The sequence below is a fragment of the Sceloporus occidentalis genome, unplaced genomic scaffold (genome assembly GCF_023333645.1).
Source record: "Sceloporus occidentalis isolate IW3139 unplaced genomic scaffold, rSceOcc1.0.p SCAF_14, whole genome shotgun sequence".
Classification (NCBI taxonomy): Eukaryota; Metazoa; Chordata; class Lepidosauria; order Squamata; family Phrynosomatidae; genus Sceloporus; species Sceloporus occidentalis.
In genome coordinates, this window is record NW_028316994.1 from 19,058,640 (window position 1) to 19,078,981 (window position 20,342).

At 47.3% G+C, this 20,342-nt stretch overlaps 2 protein-coding genes across 2 annotated transcripts; one reads left to right on the plus strand and one right to left on the minus strand.

Moving 5' to 3' along the window:
* ACTL6B (actin like 6B) lies at positions 1 to 14,125 on the minus strand. Its single transcript, XM_089480401.1, has 14 exons — positions 13,935 to 14,125; positions 12,333 to 12,409; positions 11,258 to 11,423; positions 10,706 to 10,806; positions 10,321 to 10,418; positions 9,410 to 9,504; positions 8,543 to 8,649; positions 7,680 to 7,769; positions 6,632 to 6,693; positions 5,272 to 5,386; positions 4,228 to 4,308; positions 3,366 to 3,461; positions 1,054 to 1,140; positions 1 to 694 (listed from the first exon to the last, which is right to left on the minus strand). The coding sequence occupies exons 1-14, from the start codon at positions 13,957 to 13,959 to the stop codon at positions 614 to 616; spliced, it is 1,281 nt and encodes a 426-aa protein (XP_089336527.1). The 5' UTR covers positions 13,960 to 14,125; the 3' UTR covers positions 1 to 613.
* A 4,010-nt stretch (positions 14,126 to 18,135) lies between these two features.
* On the plus strand, positions 18,136 to 18,540 carry LOC149304381 (vitelline membrane outer layer protein 1 homolog). Its single transcript, XM_089479727.1, has one exon. It carries the CDS (start codon positions 18,136 to 18,138, stop codon positions 18,538 to 18,540), a length of 405 nt encoding a protein of 134 aa, XP_089335853.1.
* Positions 18,541 to 20,342: the final 1,802 nt, after the last annotated feature.

Sequence of the window (20,342 nt, forward strand, 5' to 3'; positions counted from 1 at the left end):
TCTCACTTCAATGTCAAAACCATCCCCATAAACTCCTCTGAAACAGAGCAAACGACCATGATTGGTTTATAGGTAATTTTTTTTAAATGCCACCATAAGTGTACTTTTTATTTCATTTTTTAAGAAAAACCCACACATTTATTATTTTGTCAACACCAAAAAAAATGTAAACAGTAAAAAAAAATTATCTTGAATCCATTAATCAATTTGGTGAATAAATAGAACCACTTAAGTTACGTATAAAATGAGAGTTGGAGGTTGTGGGGAGATCAGGGAAGGGGCAGAGGGAAGAGCGAAACAACCCAAAACCCACAAACCAACTGTCCGTCCGTCTGTCCTTCCTTCCTTCCTTCCTGTGGGGACGGTGAAATAAGGATCCTCTCCCATGCAAAGGCCATCTCTCCTTAGCCATGTCGCGAGTTTGAGTCTTGCAACCTGCTACTGGGAAATGGGAGTTCTCCTCTGGAGGAAAGGGCAAAACAGGTGCCAAGTTTTTTGGATGTGGGTCAAGCAGAGCTCTTGGGATGGAAAGCAAAGCCAGGGTGACACAGGGGGGTCCATGGAGTGTCTGTTTTTCCAGAAAGGGGATATCAAGGAGCGCGTGTTTTTCGCATCAGGGGCACTTCCTCTCCACACATTGCTTGCCTCCTTCCTCGTATTCTTGCTTGGAGATCCACATCTGCTGGAAGGTGCCCTGCAGAAGACGAGAAGAGGAGAAACACCCAACATCGTCGCTACTCCGTCACCCCACGTCGCCTAAAACCCCCCCGAGGAACGCGTCGGCACTGCACCCCTTTACCACTTCCATTGAGTGGTGTCAAACTGGATCGTTGCTGCAGTGCAGATGCAGCCTTCAAATTCTTGCTCTAAGTCTACAGACTTTGGCAATGGAGCTCTGTTTGCACCCAGATTTTTACTCTCCTTCCCTTGGGTTGCTCTTGCCCCTTCCCCAAAGGTATCCCACCTGCCCCTTGCTGCCCAGAGGACCCCTTGGGTCCCGAATCCTCTGGTGTTGCCCCCAGCAATCCTTGTAGCCCCTTGTGCCAGACTCACTAGAGATGCCAAGATGGAGCCGCCGATCCAGGGACTGAACCTCCTTTCCATGGTGCTGTTGCTGGCAATGAGCTTCAGGCGCATGCTCTGGAGAAAGAGGGGGAAGAGAAAGAGGGGTTCATTTGGCCCCTAAATTAAACCTGGCATCAATTGGGCCGTCACACCACAAATAAAATTGCACAAGGTAGCATGCAGTGTGGCATCTTTCCTTCTTTTTTCTGCATTTGAATCACTTACTTTGAAGAAGAAACCTGTGTGACCTGAAAAGCTGATTCAAGCATTTTATATACCTTATATACTTGACTATAAGTCGACTTCATGAATAAGTTGGGGGCAAGTTTTGGGGAAAAAACTATGGATTTTGATATGGCCCATGGATAAGTCTAGGAGTTTATCGCACAAAGGAGATCGGGAGTTTATCCCGTGAATATCCCGGAAAAAAACGTGTAATACATGAAACCATTTCACATGACGTCGCACAAAACCCGCCGTTAAAGTGGTCACAAAGAAGCTTTAATGCACATCTTTTTACTTTTGGGATTTCAGCGACAATGAATTCCCGATATCACTTTATTTAGCAACTGAGTGCAATAATCATTTGCACGATGACTCCCCGTTTTCGCTTTATATGCAGAATGCTTTGAATGTGCTTTAATCTCTCTTTTAATCCCGAAACCAGCCCTACTGTGATAAACTCCTTAGGGTCATGTAAAGGATGAAGCAAAAGAACTTACAAAATTCCAGGAGGCATAACTGTTTGTGCCAAAACTAAAAAGCTGGATCAATGTGAGAGTAGAGGAGGGTCAGTGCTTCTGGGACAGTTTACACTCTTTCCTTTTGAAATAAAAGTTACTTACAGCGTGCCACGGAGAGGGCGAGAAGTCAGGGTTTTGGGCTCAGGGTTTTGACTAAAAATTCTAGACATATACATGGGTCTATGCAGTACACTTGTCCCTCCATATTGGCTAGGGTTAGGGGCACAAGCCCCCCGTGAAGAAGGAAAAAACGCAAATAAGAAAAACACCATGTTTTTACCTGAGAGGACATCTCTCTTAAGAATCTCTAGGTCCTCCAGGGCAACTCTGTGGTCAACGTCCGACAGACACTGACCATAGAACTGCAATGGAGGAGCTACAAAGGCCTAGTAGAGTGTCCTCTCTAGGAATCTCTAGGTCCTCCAGGGCAATTCTGTGGTCAACGTCTGACAGACACTGACCATAGAACTGCACTGGAGGAGCTACAAAGGCCTAGTAGAGTGTTCTCTCTAGGAATCTCTAGGTCCTCCAGGGCAATTCTGTGGTCAACGTCCGACAGACACTGACCATAGAACTGCAATGGAGGAGCTACAAAGGCCTAGTAGAGTGTCCTCTCTAGGAATCTCTAGGTCCTCCAGGGCAACTCTGTGGTCAACGTCCAACAGACACTGACCATAGAACTGCAATGGAGGAGCTACAAAGGCCTAGTAGAGTGTTCTCTCTAGGAATCTCTAGGTCCTCCAGGGCAATTCTGTGGTCAACGTCCAACAGACACTGACCATAGAACTGCAATGGAGGAGCTACAAAGGCCTAGTAGAGTGTCCTCTCTAGGAATCTCTAGGTCCTCCAGGGCAACTCTGTGGCCAACGTCCAACAAACACTGACCATAGAACTGCAATGGAGGAGCTACAAAGGCCTAATAGAGTGGTCTCTCTAGGAATCTCTAGGTCCTCCAGGGCAACTCTGTGGTCAACGTCTGACAGACACTGACCATAGAACTGCGCTGGAGTAGCTCCAAAGGCCTAGTAGAGTGTTCTCTCTAGGAATCTCTAGGTCCTCCAGGGCAACTCTGTGGCCAACATCCAACAAACACTGACCATAGAACTGCAATGGAAGAGCTACAAAGGCCTAGCAGAGTGTCCTCTCAAGGAATCTCTAGGACAGTCCTCCAGGGCAACTCTGTGGCCAACGTCCAACAGACACTGACCATAGAACTGTGCTGGAGGAGCTACAAAGGCCTAGCAGAGTGTCCTCTCTAGGAATCTCTAGGTCTTTCGGTACAACTTTTAGTTAAAGTTGACCACAGAGTTGCACTGGAGGACCTAGAGATTCCTAGAGAGAACATATTAATCAAAGCCATGAATAATCAAAGCCACAAATATCAAAGATACAAATATGGAGGGAGGACTGTATTAGCAACATCAAGGGAGAGTTTTGCTTGCATGGCACCCCATATTATGGCCATATTATCTTTCCTCCTTTTCTCTCCCAGATCTCTCGTTCCCTTTCTTTTTCCTTCTCTCTCATTCACATCTGCACCCACAGGCGCAAGCTCACCGGCGGCGTTTTCTGAGAGAGTTCCCGGTTCAGCCGGTCCGTAAAGCCTTGTAGCAGAGTGTTTCCTCCGGTGACAATGACGCTGCCATACAGACCCTACAAAGAAGAGAAAGGAAGAGAAGAGAAGTCAGAGGAGAAGTGCCACTTATGTTCTTTTCACCCTTCCTGCGCAGAGCAAGTGCGGCGTAGTGGTTGAGTGTCGGACTATGTCTCTGGTTCGATCACCCACTTGGCCATGAAACCCTCTGGGTGACCCTGGGTGAGTCACACTCTCTCAGCCTCAAGGGAAGGCAACAGCAAATCCTCCGTGAACAAATCCTGCCAAGAAAAACCCAGGATAGGTTCACCTTAGGGCAGCGTTTCTCAGCCTGTGGGTTGCGTGACCTCTTTGGGGGTCAAATGACCCTTTTGCAGGGCACACCTAAGACAATCAGAAAACACATGTTTCCGATGGTCTTAGGAACCAAGACACCACAATTTTGGGTTGGGAGTCACCACAACATGAGGAACTGTATTAAAGGGTTGCGGCATTAGGAAGGTCGAGAACCATTGCCTTGGCGTCTCCATAAGTCAGAAATGACTTGAAGAGACACAACAGCAGCAATGAAGATATACAGTATCCCTTCCAAGTCCGCAGACTTGAAATTGGCAGACTTGATCCGCGGAGGGTGACTCACCATTGAGGTGAATGGGGTGTGCTCCTCCCACGATGTGCGCCCTATACAGTACTCACGTGCAGAAGCTTGATTATGTGCATGTCTCCTAACTTGCGGGGGGGGGGGGGTTCTGGAGCGGAGGTCCCACGTGTTAGGAGGGACAACTGTACTTTAGGTCAAAAATATTTTTGTGTCCCTCAACTCACCGGACGGATATCGATGTCGCACATGCCAATGCTCGTCGTGACCACGTGGCCGACCCCCAGCATGGTGTTCCCGGACAGGCCCTAGAAAGCAACAGAATTGCTGGGTGTGCATGACAAAATAACCCAGTTTTCATAAGGACATACCCTGCGACGGTCCCAATTTGGCAGGAGGACTGGGAGGACTCGGAGGATGAGCCAGAGCCTCCCCTGGGACCTGAGCCTGAAGTTGTGGAGCCTGGGTCACATAAGCAGCTGCGGGATGCCTCCCTCGGGGCCAGTGATGATCTGACTTCCTTGGGGAACGTACTCCGTCTCTGGCTCCCATTTGCTCTTTGGACTGAAACCTTGCTCCTTGGACTGCTGACCCGCCTTGACTTTCCGGAATCTTCAACCTTTGGACTGCCTTATTGACCTGTCCTTCTGATAACTTGGACCTCGGACCTTCTTGACAAATCTTTGGGTGAAACCTCTTGTGATTCTGGACTTGGAATTAGAGACTTTGGCCTGATTCCGACTACCTTTTAAACCTGATCGCAAATCGGTTTGAACCCTGGTTCCCACGTGAACCGAATCGCCAAAGTGATTCAGAGAGGGGGGCCATGCACTAGACCCATTTAACCCACGTCTTTTTGACTGATTTTTCCCCACATCTTCTTTGATAAACTGATTCCACGCAAGTGCGAACCAGATACAGATCGGAATCAATTTAAATTCGCCCCTTGGCCAGCTGGAGCGGGTGCATTTTGAGTCGATTCCTTCGTCAATGTGAGCCACAAGTGGGTTATTTTATTTTATTTTGCAGCAAGAAAATGCAATTGGGGCAAATGTAGTGTGAACCACGCTCCGCTGCTGATCCGATGCATGGATTTGGATTGTAAAGCGATTCATTTAAGTGGGAATGATTCCAAGGAGGAGAGGAGAGGAAGAGACAGAATCTTGTCATTCTCTCTGTTGCCACAAGGAGAAAAAGCCATTTTCTGCACGATGCATCAAAGCGCACCTGCTTTCCCATTCCCTACCCTCCCTATCCACAACCCTGCTCACCTTCACGTTGGAGGGGTCAAAGAGACCTTCGGGGATCCGGAGCCGCTCCGCCCCGTAGTCCGTGTTGTAGCCGTTGGGCATTTCGTAGTGGACGGTGGGCATCTGGGCAGCTACCCTGGTGTGGGGGCAGAAAAAAGAAGGGGGTTTAGTAGCCCAGGTGTCTCATCCTTCGGCCCAACCCAGCATAGACTCAAATGTTTGGGGAATATTTTGGTTTGGTTTTTTTCCCCACAAACCAACTTTAGCTTTGCTGCAATGGAGCATGGCTTGGGATAGAAGACCTTGCAAAGACTTGGTAGATATGCACTGGTAACAGCGGCAAGAATTTATTGCAACCTCACAAACGTACTTCCAGAGCTGTGTTACTCTGCATAAACTTTGCCAAAGTGTGGGAGAATTACTTTTTTTGGACTCCAAAAAAGGGGCAAATATTTTTGGACTCTGTCATCAACAGAGCAGATTCCCTGTGTGCAAACCTTTACACCGCAAACAAATGCAATAGATCTCAGGATTTCACAGGTCTCCTGGTTATCCTTTTTGCAAATGGATGGCTTTCCTGTCCTTCCCTCCCATTGACTTCAGTGGGGAGACTGATGCAGATCTATTTCCGTCTCCCTGCGGTCAAGGAGACCTCCTTTCTGACCTACCCAAATTGTCATCTCATCGTCACATGCCGTCCTTCAGGTCACCCTTCCTATACAAACTTGGGCACCCAAATTCCCAAACAACGACAATTTGTGGTAAAGGTCCCAGGGACCAAAAAATTGGCCCCCAACTCACTGGGTTCCCCTTGTTTTCTCCAAATTTTACTGTCTTTTTTGCATAAAATTATTTCATTTCTTTTTTAAAATATTTTTTAATTGAAACTAAACTTCATACATACAAATTTTTAAAAATACACAATTCCATATATATATATATATATATATATATATATATATATATTGCATTCTGTTATTATTTAATATAATTTAATTTAAGTATGTAGCTGCCCTTCTCTCAGGTGGCTTTTGGATCACTCTTCTCCCTTTTGAATCAATCTCTCTTCTTTGTATTAATCTTGTATTAATCCTTCTGTGGACAAAATATGTAAGGCTTTTTTTCTTTATAGGCTGCATGGAAAAGGCATTACTATTACTATTATTATTATTAATATCATCATCATCTAAAAACTTTTTGGAGAAGAGGTCTCAGCTTGCACGGTCCATCTTACATTTTCTCTCTCTTTCTCTCTTGCACATGCATGTGCGCATACAATGCACCTTTACATGCTGTTACTGGGGTACCCCTAAATGCCAGCCCATCTCTGCGCAAACTGTACCCAAGCCCCAAATATCCCAAACCAAACCAAGGGACTCACTGTTCGTCATAGGGAGAGTCTGACACTTGCAGCACAGAGGCCTGGAAGTCCTGGATAACCTCCTGGTTTTGGGGTGGAAGGAGAGACATTTGGGTGTCAGTGGTATCTTTTACCCAGCCCCTCGTTTCCATCAGCCCACAGTAAACCAACCTCACTTTGGTGCACCAAAAGACAAGAACAGGTCTCTCTCCCAATCCTACTCTAGCCTCCATCATCCTGTTGCACTCCCAAACCTGATGCAAACTAGGTTGAGGGGTCATGGGTTCTAGTGATAACATTGCTCCCTTCAAGGTGGGAGCAATCCTGCAGGACCTCTGGATGCGGCTGGATTACAACTCCCAGCATGCCTCACCATTTGGCCATGCTGGAGATTGGATTTATGGGGATTACCACTCCCAGGCTCCCCCAGAATGAGATCTTGGGAAAAACAGCTTTATGAAGATTACAACTCCCAGAACCAGATCATGGAAAAAGTCTATTTATTGGGATTACTGCTGCCAGAATCTCCCAGAAAGAAAGTTAGAAGAAAGCAGCTTTATGAGGATTACAACTCCTCGAATCCCCCAGTGAGTTGGGGAATATTGGGAGCTGTGATTTCAATAATGGTCCTTTTCCCAAATGGGAATTGTAATCCCAATAACACCACTTTTCCCAAAAATCTGGTTCTGGGGGATTCTGGGAATTGCAATCCCAATAAATCCACTCTTACTAAACTCTGGTTCTGGGGGATTCTGATAGTTATAAATCCAATAAATCCAATTTTTGAAAAACTCTGTTTCTGGGGAATTTTGGGAGCTTTAACTCCAATAAAGCCACTTTTCACAAACTCTGGTTCTGAGGAATTTTGGAAACTCTAGTCCCACTTTCTCCAAGAACTCTCTCAGAAGTCCAGGTTCCTAGATTTCTGCCCCCCAAATCCTTGCTCCCTCTTTGGCCTTCCTTCCTTCCTTCCTTCCTTCCTTCCTTCCTTCCTTCCTTCCTTCCTGTCTTGCTCAAGACCCCCAAAGAATGAGGGGTCCCTCCCCCCGAAAAAAGGGAGTCCTCTCACGTTGCAGGTGTAGTTGTGCCAGGACTTGGTGACCTGGGGCAGCTTCTCCTTCTTCTTCCAGTTTGGGGGTGCTCCTTCTCGGACAGCCTCCTGAGTTGGGGGTCGGTCGAGGGAAGGGGGCAGAAGGAGAGAATCACAAGCTGGGAGAACTGGGGGGCTGAGGAAACAACCCCCCATCTTTGGATGCTACTTTTCCTCCAAAATCCTCATTCCCCCCAACCTGCACCCCACTTTTTCTTCACTGCGTACTTTGGGATAAAGGGGAGGGGGACATTTTAAAAACATTTCCATTATTGTTAATGGAAGACAAAACCTTTGGAACTCCCTGCCACTGGGTTCTATTGAGATTGAGGGGGAACACTGATTGCTCCCCCAAATCCTCAAGCCTAACATTGGCTGCCTATGCAACAGAAGGTCCAAAACACACTGCAGAAATAATCCAGTTTGAGATCGCTTTCAATGTCCTGGCTGTTCCTGCGTGGGATTTGGGCACTTAGGCTCCCGTGTGATAAATTCCTAGGTCTCTCCTTCATCTAGATTCATGGGAGATGCTGCTGGGAATATAGTGGTGCAGCTGGCACTAGGCATTGATTTAAGACAATAAACCTTGCCAAGAAAAACCCGTCATAGAGTGGTTTTAGGGTCTCCGTAAAGTTGGGAACGACTTGAAGGCACCCAGCAACAATAAAAGCAAAGCCCAAGGCAACAGAAATGTCATTTGGAGATATATATATATATATATATATATATATATATATATATATTCCCCTGCAAAACTTCCCAAAACTATTACGCCTATGGACCCTGTCTCCCCTCCATCCCAGATTCTGGTTAGTGGTGGAACGGGCGAGAGGCAATACCACCTTGGCAGCGATCATATAAGGTGGGATAATCTCGATATTCATCTCTTGGAAGAGTTCGCGGCATTGCATGGAAATGAAGTCTCCAGCCAGCGGGGATTTCACGATTCCTGGAAGACAAACAAAGTTTGGGGACACAGAAACAGTCATGAGCATCAGCCCCTTGCAGTGGTCCCTTGGCTTCCACTATTCAGTGATTCTGCAACAACTTGCAGTCAGTGAGGCAAGTAGATGCAAAACCAATGAATCAAATCTTCTATCAATTTATATACAGTATATATATATATATATATATATATATATATTCCCAAGCTGGGCTGCCCGGGCTGCCACTTACATCACTGTTGACGCACAGATGACTGACATGCATTTTGAAGCAGCGCAAACTAGTGGGGACGACAATCATACCAAAAAAGAAGCGATTACAAGGGGATAATGAAAGATCCACTTTCATAGTTGGAAGGATGGACCTTTTGGAATCGGTTTACCAACACAGAGCAAACCGGTTTAAATGTAAGTGGGAATGAGCCCCCAATGTCCCTTCCAACCCTATGATTCTATGCACATGGTCCAAGCAGACTTGGCAGACTGACCAGAGAGATGTGAAGGGAAAGGAACTGTCCAGTTCATTAACTGAATGAGAGACTTCTCCTTTCAAAGGCTGGAGAAGCCAGGGGTCAAATATGGCTTCCACAGCGGAGGTGGGATTCGAACCCAGAGGCTCTGGTGTCTTACAGAAGAGTCTCAGCTTTCCATGCAAGCTCTGTGTAAGCTCCCCTGCTCCCCAAAGAGCTTGCACAAAGATCCCCATTGCCATTTGTCTTTCTTAAAAGGACTAGCTAAACCCCATGTTCCCCCCCAGAAACCAACCTTGCTGGAGGATGTACCCGTCATGGACGGGGATGGCTGTGGTGTGGGTGGCCCCGCTGTCCAGGACGAGGCCGGTGCTGCGGCCGTTGGCAAAGCTGGGCGCCCAGAGTCAAGGCCTTCAGGCCCTTTCCGTGATATTATAATATTATATTATTATATAATAAAATAAAATACAGTGGACCCTTGTTATACGCTGGGGTTTGGTTCCAATATCCCCCGTGGGTAACAAAATCCGTGGATGCTGAAGTCCCATTAAATATAATGACAAAGCAAAATGGCGCCCCTTATAAAAAATGGGAAATCAAGGTTTGATATTTGAAATGTATACTGTTTGAACATTTTCAATCCGTGATGCTTGAATCCGTGTATAAGAAATCCGTGCTTAAGAAGGTCCAACTGTAATAATAATACGATAGGCTCACCTTAGGATGACCATAAGTAAAAAATGACTTGGAAGCACACAGTAGTAACAAATTTATTTTTGGACAGTGAGAGAGGTAAAACCCTTCCTTCCTTCCTTCCTTCCTTCCTTCCTTCCTTCCTTCCTTCCTCTTTCCTTTATTTATTTCAAAGGTTTATAGCCCTCCTTTCTCCCACAATAGGACTCCTTCCCTCCCTTGCTGAACTTTCTTCCACCAGACACTTTGGTACAGAGGAAGAAATAATACTCATTTTGTTTTGTTTGCTAATAGTAAGGAGAAAGAGGCCTGCATGCCTTCAGCCTTTCCACTGGAACTCTTTGCCACTGAACCCTTTGGGGCAGAAGCAAGATGCATGCCAATATTTACTTTTTTTGGTCATCAGGAGATGCACGCATTTCTATCCAATTATTATTATTATTATTATTATTATTATTATTCAAATGCAGCCTGGGACCCCCAAGAGACCCCTTCCTGGCCGCCAAAGGATACGCCGTGAGCACGGCCGTCTTGCAGAGGAAGAAGGCTGGGATGCCATAATGTTCAAACATGAGCTCCGTCAGTTTCTCCCGCTTGGCCCTGGTGTTCCACTGCAAAAGGAAGGCATAAAAGGGCAGAAAGTGGCAAGTTATAAGGTGCATCCACATTGGAGAAATAATCCAGTTTGATACCACTTTAACTGCCATGGCTTCAGGCTATGGAATTCTGGGAATGGCAGTTTGTTGTGCTCCAGAGCGGAGCAAAGCTCCACTCTGGTGCACAACAAACTGCCATTCCCAGAATTCCATAGCCTGGAACCATGGCAAAGCGTGTCAAACTGGATTATTTCTCCAATATGGATGCAGCCCTAGACAGCAAGACTTGGTTGGATACCTACCGGGGCTTCAGACATGAGCACTGGGTGCAAATTAGGCTCCGATTTGATGTGCTTGTTGTAAGTATGGTCCAGGATGGCTTGGAAGCATCCCCAGTCTTCAACTGGGAGGAAGGAAGGAAAGAAGAAGGTCAGCAAGAAGAAAAAAAAAAAAGGGGGGGCAATTGCCAGGAATATGAACCCCCCATCCCCAATTCTACATCCTTTGTGGGCTTCATATCAGAATGTGGCCTTCAATGAACCATCAGGTTGCCAGCAGTGCCATCTAAGTGGCGCAACAGCGGTAAAGAAATCGCCACACAATGCACTTCAAGGCACAGGGTGATGCTCCATTAATGCCAATGCAATGAGGAGGATGGAGAGGATAGCAATGGCATGGATATACTCTTCGTAATAGAGTTGGAAGGGGGAATTAATGGAAATAGGGGTGCTACAATAGAGGTGGACATGTTCCATTAACTCCAATGCAGCAAGAGGGGAATGTGGAAGCACCCTTCTCCCCAAAATACCTTTCTCCCTCTTTCCCACCAGCCCTCCCACTGCCAGGATTCATACTCATCCCATTCTTGAGAGGCGAGATGACCTCCGTATTCTCCCGGGGAACGTGCAAAGAGTTGGTATCGATGTAGTAGACCTTGCCGGATTTGTTCTCCTTGTCTCCTTCCAGCTCCATGGCCGATTCATCATGGGAGAGCAGACCCACCGTGGTCGGGAAATCTGCCTGCAAAGAGACCATTTCATTGCTATTATTATACATATAACCAAGTCCTACTATATTAATTATTTACATTCAGACTCTTCATTACATTGCTTTCCATGCCTGACTTCCAAGGCTAACTGTGCCTGGGGCCCAATTAAGTGAGTAGTACTCTTTCTTTACTACATGTAAATAATTTTCTGATTTGAAATCAAAGGCTTTGGGGGCCGGGATCCATAGTTTTTTGTGGGTTTTTAGGGGGGCTCTGTGCCCATGTTCTAGAAGAGTTTGTTCCTGATGTTTCGCCAGCATCTGTGGCTGGCATCTTCAGAGAATGCATACCCCATTCATTTCCATGCCATCATTTTCTGAGGATGCCACCCACAGATGCTGGCGAAACGTCAGGAATAAACTCTTCTCGAACATGGCCACAGAGCCCCCCCAAAAACCCACAAAAACTGTAATTTTCTGATTCTATCTTAAATAAAAGGATAATTCTATTTAGTTATACACAAACTCCGAGGCACACACATACACACAATGACTTCTTGACATTAATCCCCAAATCCTATATAATTGCCATTTCTCCGCACATATGGCTTCGATAACTCACCCCCTGTTCCCTATTTATTTATTATGTATTTATGTATGGTATTTATACCCGTTCTTCAGCCCTAAAGGCTCTCAGAGAGGCTCATTATTTGCAAATTTCCCCAGACTTCCATCTTTCGCAAGACATGTCCATTGGCTTAATTCGGACATTTCCTAACTAATTCTGTAGCAAAGGGATTGAACCCTCTTCCCATAAATTGTGTGGGTGGACCTGGTTCCGATCCCTTGAAACAGAGAATGCTTTGGAGGGGCAAAGAAAGGGGGACGGATGGTGCTTCAGGGGGAAATGAGGAGATATTTTGGGGTCCCCATTCACAATACCTTAGGGCAGTCTTCTCCCGCATAACCGGCCCGGATGGAGAAGGAGCCGATGTCAAAGACCAAGGCGCCAACCTCATCTGAGGAGGAATCAGAGGCATCATCATCATCATCATCATCATCATCACATTCAGCATCCAACGCCAAGGTTGAAGGTGAGTGGGAATACAATGGAGAATGTCCAGGTAGTTGCAATCCAACACACACAGAGCCATTGTGTTGGTGTGGTTTGAGTGTTGGACTAGGAACCTGCGCGACCAGGGTTCGAATCCCCACTCGACCATAGAGACCCACCTTGGGCAAGTCACACTCTCACAGCCTTAAAGGAAGAAATTCTGCAAAGAATCGATTTGAAGAATGGAATTCATGAATCGATTCAGTGTCAGTGTGAATGAGATGTGGATTGGAATGAGGAAGCGGGAATTAACAACCTGCGTTCACCCGCCCTTCGGCGCTTGGACAGAAGTACGTAAATGCAATTGCAGTGATGGACGGAGGAAAACAAAAATCCCGCTGAAAACACTTCAAATTGAACTGATTCATTTGCCAATGGGAACTACAAGAGGGTTATTTGGAGAGACTCCCACAGGAAATGGTTTAAACTGAACCGATTCATTTGTCAATGTGAACTTAATAAGTGGGTTATTTTATTTTATTTTACAGCAAGAAAATGCCATCAGGGCAAATGTAGTGTGAACCATGCGCTCCGCTGCCGAACCACTGACCCATCGATCTGGATTGCAAGGCAATTTGTTCGTAATTGGGAATGAGGCCTAGGTTTCCCTGTTCTCTCAGGTAAGCCATTGTTTTTGGTTTTCCCACTTTCCTGGGGGTCCTGTGCCCTTAACCCCAGGAATGTGGGGGGGCCCACTGGGCTCTCAACTAATAATAATAATAATAATAATAATAATAATAAATTAATACTATTTTAAATTTTATATCCCGCCTCTTCCTGTAGGATCGAGGCGGCTTGCAGTCATCATAAAATGCAATACAATAACACAATAATAAAATCCAACACACAAATAAAATACATATGTAACAGAATTTCTAAATATAACAGTAATAAAATATAAAATTAGTAATTGAAACCATTCGTTAAAACAGTTGAGGCAGGGAGAAGCGGAGATGTGAGAGAATCAGTGGGGAGTGAGCAAATGATCTCAAAGGTCAACAAGATCTCTTTACAATAAGTAATAATAATCATAATAATGATAATAATACAGAATAGAGGGCTTGAAGAAGTGAGCCAAGCTGCGTGTAACAGGACAAACCAGGTCTTGCATTTGAACCCAGACACGATCCATCCCAGGGAAGAACAATTGGATGATGATTAGGCATGATGCTATGCATCCCATTCCCCATTCCTCCCAGCCCAGAGTTGGCATGCATGGAGCTGTCATTGGGATGGTGGAATCATCATCCTGGGGTGGATCCCCTTTTTCTGGGACCCCTGCAGGGCTAGGGCATGGGCATTGCAGTCCTTCCATCATGCAGGGCCTGGAGGGAGAGGCTGGCATGGAGGAAGGGGTGTGTGTGTGTGCCTATGTGGGAGCAATGCATCCTTGCACCCAGTGCCATGCAATGCATCCTTGCACTACCTACCTCCTCCATAGACCCCTCCGCTCATCCCGGCTCTGAGACGCCTCCAGCCCCCTGGCAATGGCTCCTGGAGGATGCTGGTCTGCTCAGCCCTTGCAAAGAAGGTGGATGATGGAGGTGCTGGTGGTGGTGGCTTCAGCACCAGGGCCAGCGGACAGAAACCTGGGAAAGAGAAGGGAACGAAGGAAGGAAGGAAGGAAGGAAGGAAGGAAGGAAGGAAGGAAGGAAAGGAAGGGGGCTGCAGAAAGGAAGGAGGGAGAGAGGGAGGGAGAAATGGCATGCATCCCAGCCAATCAGGGCCCTGCATCCTGCAGGACCAGCTCAGCCCCTGATTGGTTACCTTTGCAGACAATGAGGGCAGACAAGGCTGCTGCATCCTTTAAGGAACCAAGGTGGAGGGTTGGAAAGAGCATCCCTGGCCTAAGCAATCCCTATGGGGTTGCCATAGGGCCACTGCAAGGCCCATGATGCACACACAAGGTCTGGCCTTGGACCCTTTCCTCCCAAGAGCATGAGAAAAGGTGCCTTTTTGGACTGTCGCTCCCATAATCCCCCAGCCAGACTCATTTGGACCCTTTCCTCCCAATGCCCCAGCCTCCAACTTCCAGAGCATGAGAAAAGATGCCTTTTTGGACTGTCACTCCCATAATCCCCCAGCCAGATTCATTTGGACCCTTTCCTCCCAATGCTCCAGCCTCCAACTTCCAGAGCATGAGAAAATATGCCTTTTTGGACTGTCACTCCCATAATCCCCCAGCCAGATTCATTTGGACCCTTTCCTCCCAATGCTGCAGGCTCCAACTTCCAGAGCATGAGAAAAGATGCCTACTTTGGTGTAAACATGGTCAGGCTTGGGAGGAGGAATCTATGCAGGAAAGGACAAAGCCAGATGTGTTTTTCTTTACTTCAGAATAACTGAGCAGGAGCAACAGCCATTGCTTGCAAAGGAAGTTGGAATTTGGGAAACAGTGAACCATAATACTCAGAATGGAAAAGAAGAGAGAAATCCAGTGTGGTGCAGTGGTTAGAGCTTGGACTGAGACTCTCTAGTAGACCACAAGGAGAATATGAGCCAACAATGTGATGCAGCAGCTAAAAAGGCCAATGTGATTTTAGGCAGCATCAATAGAAGTATAGTGTCTATATCAAGGGAAGTAATAGTACCACTCTATTCTGCTTTGGTCGGGCCTCATCTGGAATAGTTCTGTGTCCAGTTCTGGGCAACACAATTCAAAAAGGACATTGAGAAACTGGAGCCATGTGTCCAAAGGAGGGAGACTAAAATGGTGAAGGGTCTGGAAGCCATGAATCCCTATGAGGAGAGACTGAGGGAACTGCTGGGGATGTTTAGCCTGGAGAAGGTTAAGAGGTGATATCATAGCCCTGTTTAAATACTTGAAGGGATGCCATATTGAGGAGGGAGCAATCTTTTTTCCTGCTGCTCCAGAGAATAGACACAATGGAGCAATTGATGCAAGCTCCAGGAAAAGAGATCCCAGCTCAACATTTGGAGGAATCTCCTGAGAGTAAGAGCTGTTTGACAGTGGAAGACACTCCCTCAGAGGAGAATGATGAAGTCTCCTTCTTTGGAGGCCTTTAAGCAGAGGCTGGATAGCCATCTGTCATTGGGGATGCTTTGATTGAGAGTTCCTGCATGGCAGAATGGGGTTGGACTGGATTGGGGCCCTTCTTGGGGTCTCTTCCAGCTCTAGGATTCCCAGCATTCCCCATCACTCATTCGGCTGGTTTAAGGGAACCTTAAGGGAACCCTCTCTTGGGTTGTCAGCACAGGGCTTGGGCTCTTGCAGCCCTCCTCCAGCTGTCAGTTCTGAAATGCCTGGCCCTGCTCAGCCTCCAAAGGGCCTTTCAGTCTCTGCTTAACATTCCTTCAGTCCCTAGTCCAGAGGCAAAGGGGATTTCCTCTCTCTCCCCCCCCAAATTCATTGCCTCAAAGTCCTTCCGCTTTTGCTTCTCCAGTTGTAGGTTTTGCACTTCTGGGGCAGAAAAGCTGGACCCTGGGACTTTGTTTTTAGCTGCCAGGATCCCTTGGGTTCCCTAAGACAAGAGAACCTAGTAGTGGTTGCATCAAAATGCATCCATATATACATGATGCCCCCCTTAAAACAAGATTAAACAATATAAGTTTAAAACTGCATATTTAAATCTGATCTATGGGCAAGTATGGCCTCCCTATGGGCACGTATTGTCATATGTACGTCCCCAAATCTGAGTAACCGTATCTACATCTGAGGAAGTAGACTTTAGTCTAGGAAAGCTCCTCATGCTGCCAACTTCTTTCTTTCCATGAGTCTCAAAGGTGCTACAAGATCTCTCTATATTATTATTATTATTGCATCTAATCACAGAAAGTTGGAAGAGACCACTAGGGCCATCCAGTCCAACTCCTTTCTGCCATGCAGGAAATCCAAATCAAAGCATCCCCGACAGATGGCCATCCAGCCTCTGCTTAAAGACCTCCAAGGAAGGAGACTCCACTACATTCCGAGGGAGTTTGTTCCACTGTCGGACAGCCCTTACTGTCAGGAAGTCCCTCCTAACGTTGAGCTGGAATCTCTTTTCCTGCAGCTTGCATCCATTGTTCCAGGTCCTGTTCTCTGGAGCAGCAGAAAACAAGCTTGTTCCATCTTTAATATGACACCCCTTCAAATATTTAAACAGGGCTATTATCATATCACCTCTTAACCTTCTCTTCTCCAGGCTAAACATCCCCAGCTCCCTAAGTCCTTCCTCATAGGGCTTCATGGTTTCCAGACCCTTCACCATTTTAGTCGCCCTCCTTTGGACACATGGCTCCAGTTTCTCAATGTCCTTTTTGAATTGTGGTGCCCAGAACTGGACACAATATTCCAGGTGGGGCCTGACCAAAGCAGAAAATAGTGGCACTATTACTTCCCTTGTTCTAGACACTATACTTCTATTGATGCAGCCTAAAATCGCATTGGCCTTGTTAGCTGCTGCATCGCACTGTTGACTCATGTTCAACTTGTGTTCTACTTGGACTCCCAGATCCCTTTCACATGTAGTTTCATTCAGCCAGGTGTGCCCCATAATCCTATATCTGTGCATTTCATTTTTCCTCCCTAAATGCAGTACCTGACATTTCTCCCTGTTGAATTTCATTTTGTTAGCCTTGGCCCAGCTTTCTAGTTTATTCAAGTCATTTTGAATTTTGATCCTGTCCTCTGGAGTCTTAGCTATTCCTCCTAATTTGGTGTCATCTGCAAATGTGATAAGTATGCTCCCAATTCTGTCCTCCAAGTCATTGATAAAGATGTTGAATAGCCCTGGGCCCAGGACAGAGCCCCACTGGACACCCCACTGGTCACTTCCAAGATGAAAAGGAGCCATTGCTGACCATCCTTTGGCTTCGGCTGGTCAACCAATTGCAAATCCATGTAACAGTTGCCTTGTCTAGCCCACATTTTACAAGCTTGTTTGCAAGAATGTCAAGGGAAACCTTGTCAAAGGTCTTACTGAAATCAAGATATACTACATCCACAGCATTCCCTTCATCTACCAAGTTGGTCATTTTATCAAAGAAAGACAGAGGAGGTGGGGAAACTGGTGTGACTCTGGAGCCGCCTCTGTGGCAGATCCTGACTCCGAGAAGCAAGGCCAGTGCAGCAGGGATAGACTAGCTTTCTACTTGCAGAGAGAGGGCTTTTGAAAGGCTCCTCTGCCCAGCCGGCACAATCTCTTCCCCTCTCTCTTTCTTCTGGAAATGAAGAGGACGGGTGTCTCACACCACATAATTGCAGTGTTTCAATCCCATTTTGGCTGCCATGGTGCCATCCTATGGGTTTATAGGATCTGTAGTTTGGTGAGGTGCTTAGAATTCTTTGGCAGAGGGCTTTAGTTGAAGGGGATGCACTAGGGATTTCAGTCTACCAAGCCAGGACTCCATGGGATGGAGCCATGGTATCTGATTTGGGGTCAAAGTGCTTTAACCTCAACCTCCCTGTAACCCCCCTGATGCCTTCTCAGCACCTCAGTCCAGCACATCCAGAATAGTAGTAGTAGTAGTAATAATAATAATAATTACTACTACTACTACTACTACTACTACTATTCTGGGTGTGCTGGGCTGAGGTGCTGAGAGGGCATCAGGGGGGTTACAGGGAGGTTGAGGACTAGTGGAGGGGGCAGGGAGTTTGATTGGGGGCACTTTCTTGAGAGGCAGCACATGAGCATCAGGGTCTCCCTGGGACTTTTGGGGGGGCATCCGCCGCCTGTGACCTTCTCCACACCCGGCTCTTCCTCCTCCTCCTCCTCCCATTGCAGTTGGGGCATCTGGAGCCAGGGCCAGAGGTGCTTCGGGGGGGCCCTCGTATCCTTCCAGCTGCAGGTGGAGCCCCCCAGGATGAAGCCTGACGCCACGGCTGCCAACAACTTCCGGATGAAGTGCCAGGGCTGGCAGAACATGGAGGAGGACCTGGAGGTCCAGTGGGACGGGTGGGGCCAGTGGGGGCCCTGGAGTCCCCGCTGCCCCCGAGGGTCCATCTGTGGCCTCCAGACCCGGGTACAGCCCCCCGGGGGCCTCAAGGACGACACTGCTCTCAATGACATCCAGTTCTTCTGCTGCTGCTGAGGTCGAATGGGGGCATGGGAACAGGCCTTGCAGCCAACCAAGTGGTCAAGGCAGCCTTTGGCCAGCATTAAAGAATGGCTTGTTTCAGCCTGGGTTGTGGACGTGTGCAATTCTTCCAAGATGTTTGCTGTAGGGCCATTATCCCCCCCCCCCCCCCAAATATCTCAATTACGCTGGCTGGTTATACCTTGAACCATGTTACAGACTCATATCACTGCGAGGGGGGCCAGGAAGGAGATCCAGCCTTTTCCCAGCGGAGGAACTCAGCTTTGAATCAGCCAGGATTTTAGGGCTCCCCATTTCACAGAGTCTTACAGCCAACGAATCCTTTGGGGTTTGCCAGGGGCCATGGAGCCCAACCCCAGCCTCAGTGGGGGATCTTGCCACAATTCCCAGACTTTGCTCCCCCAAATGTTTTGGACTTGAGATCCCAGAACTGAGAGTTGGCCAAGCTGCCTGGGGCTTCTGGGAGTTGAAGTTCAAAACACCTGGAAGACCAAAGTTTTAAGCACTGAGCTAGAGCATCCCTGGCAGCTAGGGCAGCCCAGACTCTTTTTGTCTCACCTCCAGACAACTCAGGTGGGTAGTTGGTGGCAAGCAGGGGAGGGGTGAGTTGGTGGGCTGGTGGGCAAGAGGAATGGAGAACTTTCCCGGCCCCATTCTGGGCTACAAGCAGCCACAGGCGGAAAGCCCCATGAAGTCACTGCAGAGGAGGAGGGAGAGGTGGAAGGGAGGGTCCTTTTGGCCTCTGCAGACATGAGTCACTTGGTCACCTTTTGAGAAGTGAAAGTAGACGGGGGGGGGGTGCTTCCGGGCTCCTGCCTCCAGAAAAGGCTGGGCAGGCGATGCAAACCCCTGTGTTTCCCCAGAGGAACGTCTGGCTGAATTCCAGGGGACTTCCCACCCTACAGCCCACACCAAGCACCCAGAGCAGGTGACCTCCAAGTAAGGCAGCTTCCAAGAGGCTCAGGGCTGTGATGCCCGCTGTTTTGTCCCAAGAGCGATGCTATGGACTTTGGGTGTAGTAAGGCCTCTGGCTCTCAGGAACACAGCCTGAACAAAAGACTTGTCCACACATTTCTTAAGTTTCCAAAAGCTTTACTGGTTATAAACACAACAAACACAAAAGTGATCTCCTTTTTCTCAATAGTCCTTCCTAAATACCTTGCTCTTTCTACTTGGTGGGTTTTACCTTTCTTCTTCTGAGGACTTCTCTTTGTCAAAGGAAAATACTCTTGGCTGAAACCTTACTACACAACAGAAACTAGCTGGAGAGAGACAGTAAGAGACCCTGGGATGTCCCACAATCCTTGCCTTTCTTACAGCTGTAGATTTCTATTTTCCCTTCTAAACTAATACATAGAAAAGCTAATATCATCTCAACTACATATATGTCTCAAGAGCATCAAAGATGCTCTGGAGGCATGACACCTGCAGTCACCAATCTCACAAAGGCAGGGAGTGTTTTGTCATCTTTTAATATAAATAGCATCATAGAAACACAGAGTTGGAAGGGACCCCAGGGCCATCCCTCCAGCCCCCTTCTGCCATGCAGGAAGACCGAGTCCAAGCTCTTCTTGGGACAGAGGGCCAGCCTCTGCTAAAACAAATCCTCCAAAGGTTTGCCTTTCTCCGCACAAAGCCAGCGAGAGAGAGTCGGACAAACAGCAGAAGTGGGGGCGAAGGCGGGAGAGGCAGGCGCCCCAATTCCAAACCCAGGAACTTTCAGACCCAGACAGATACATACACACGCATGCGCACGCAAACACCCATACCTACATACATACAAACACGCACACAGA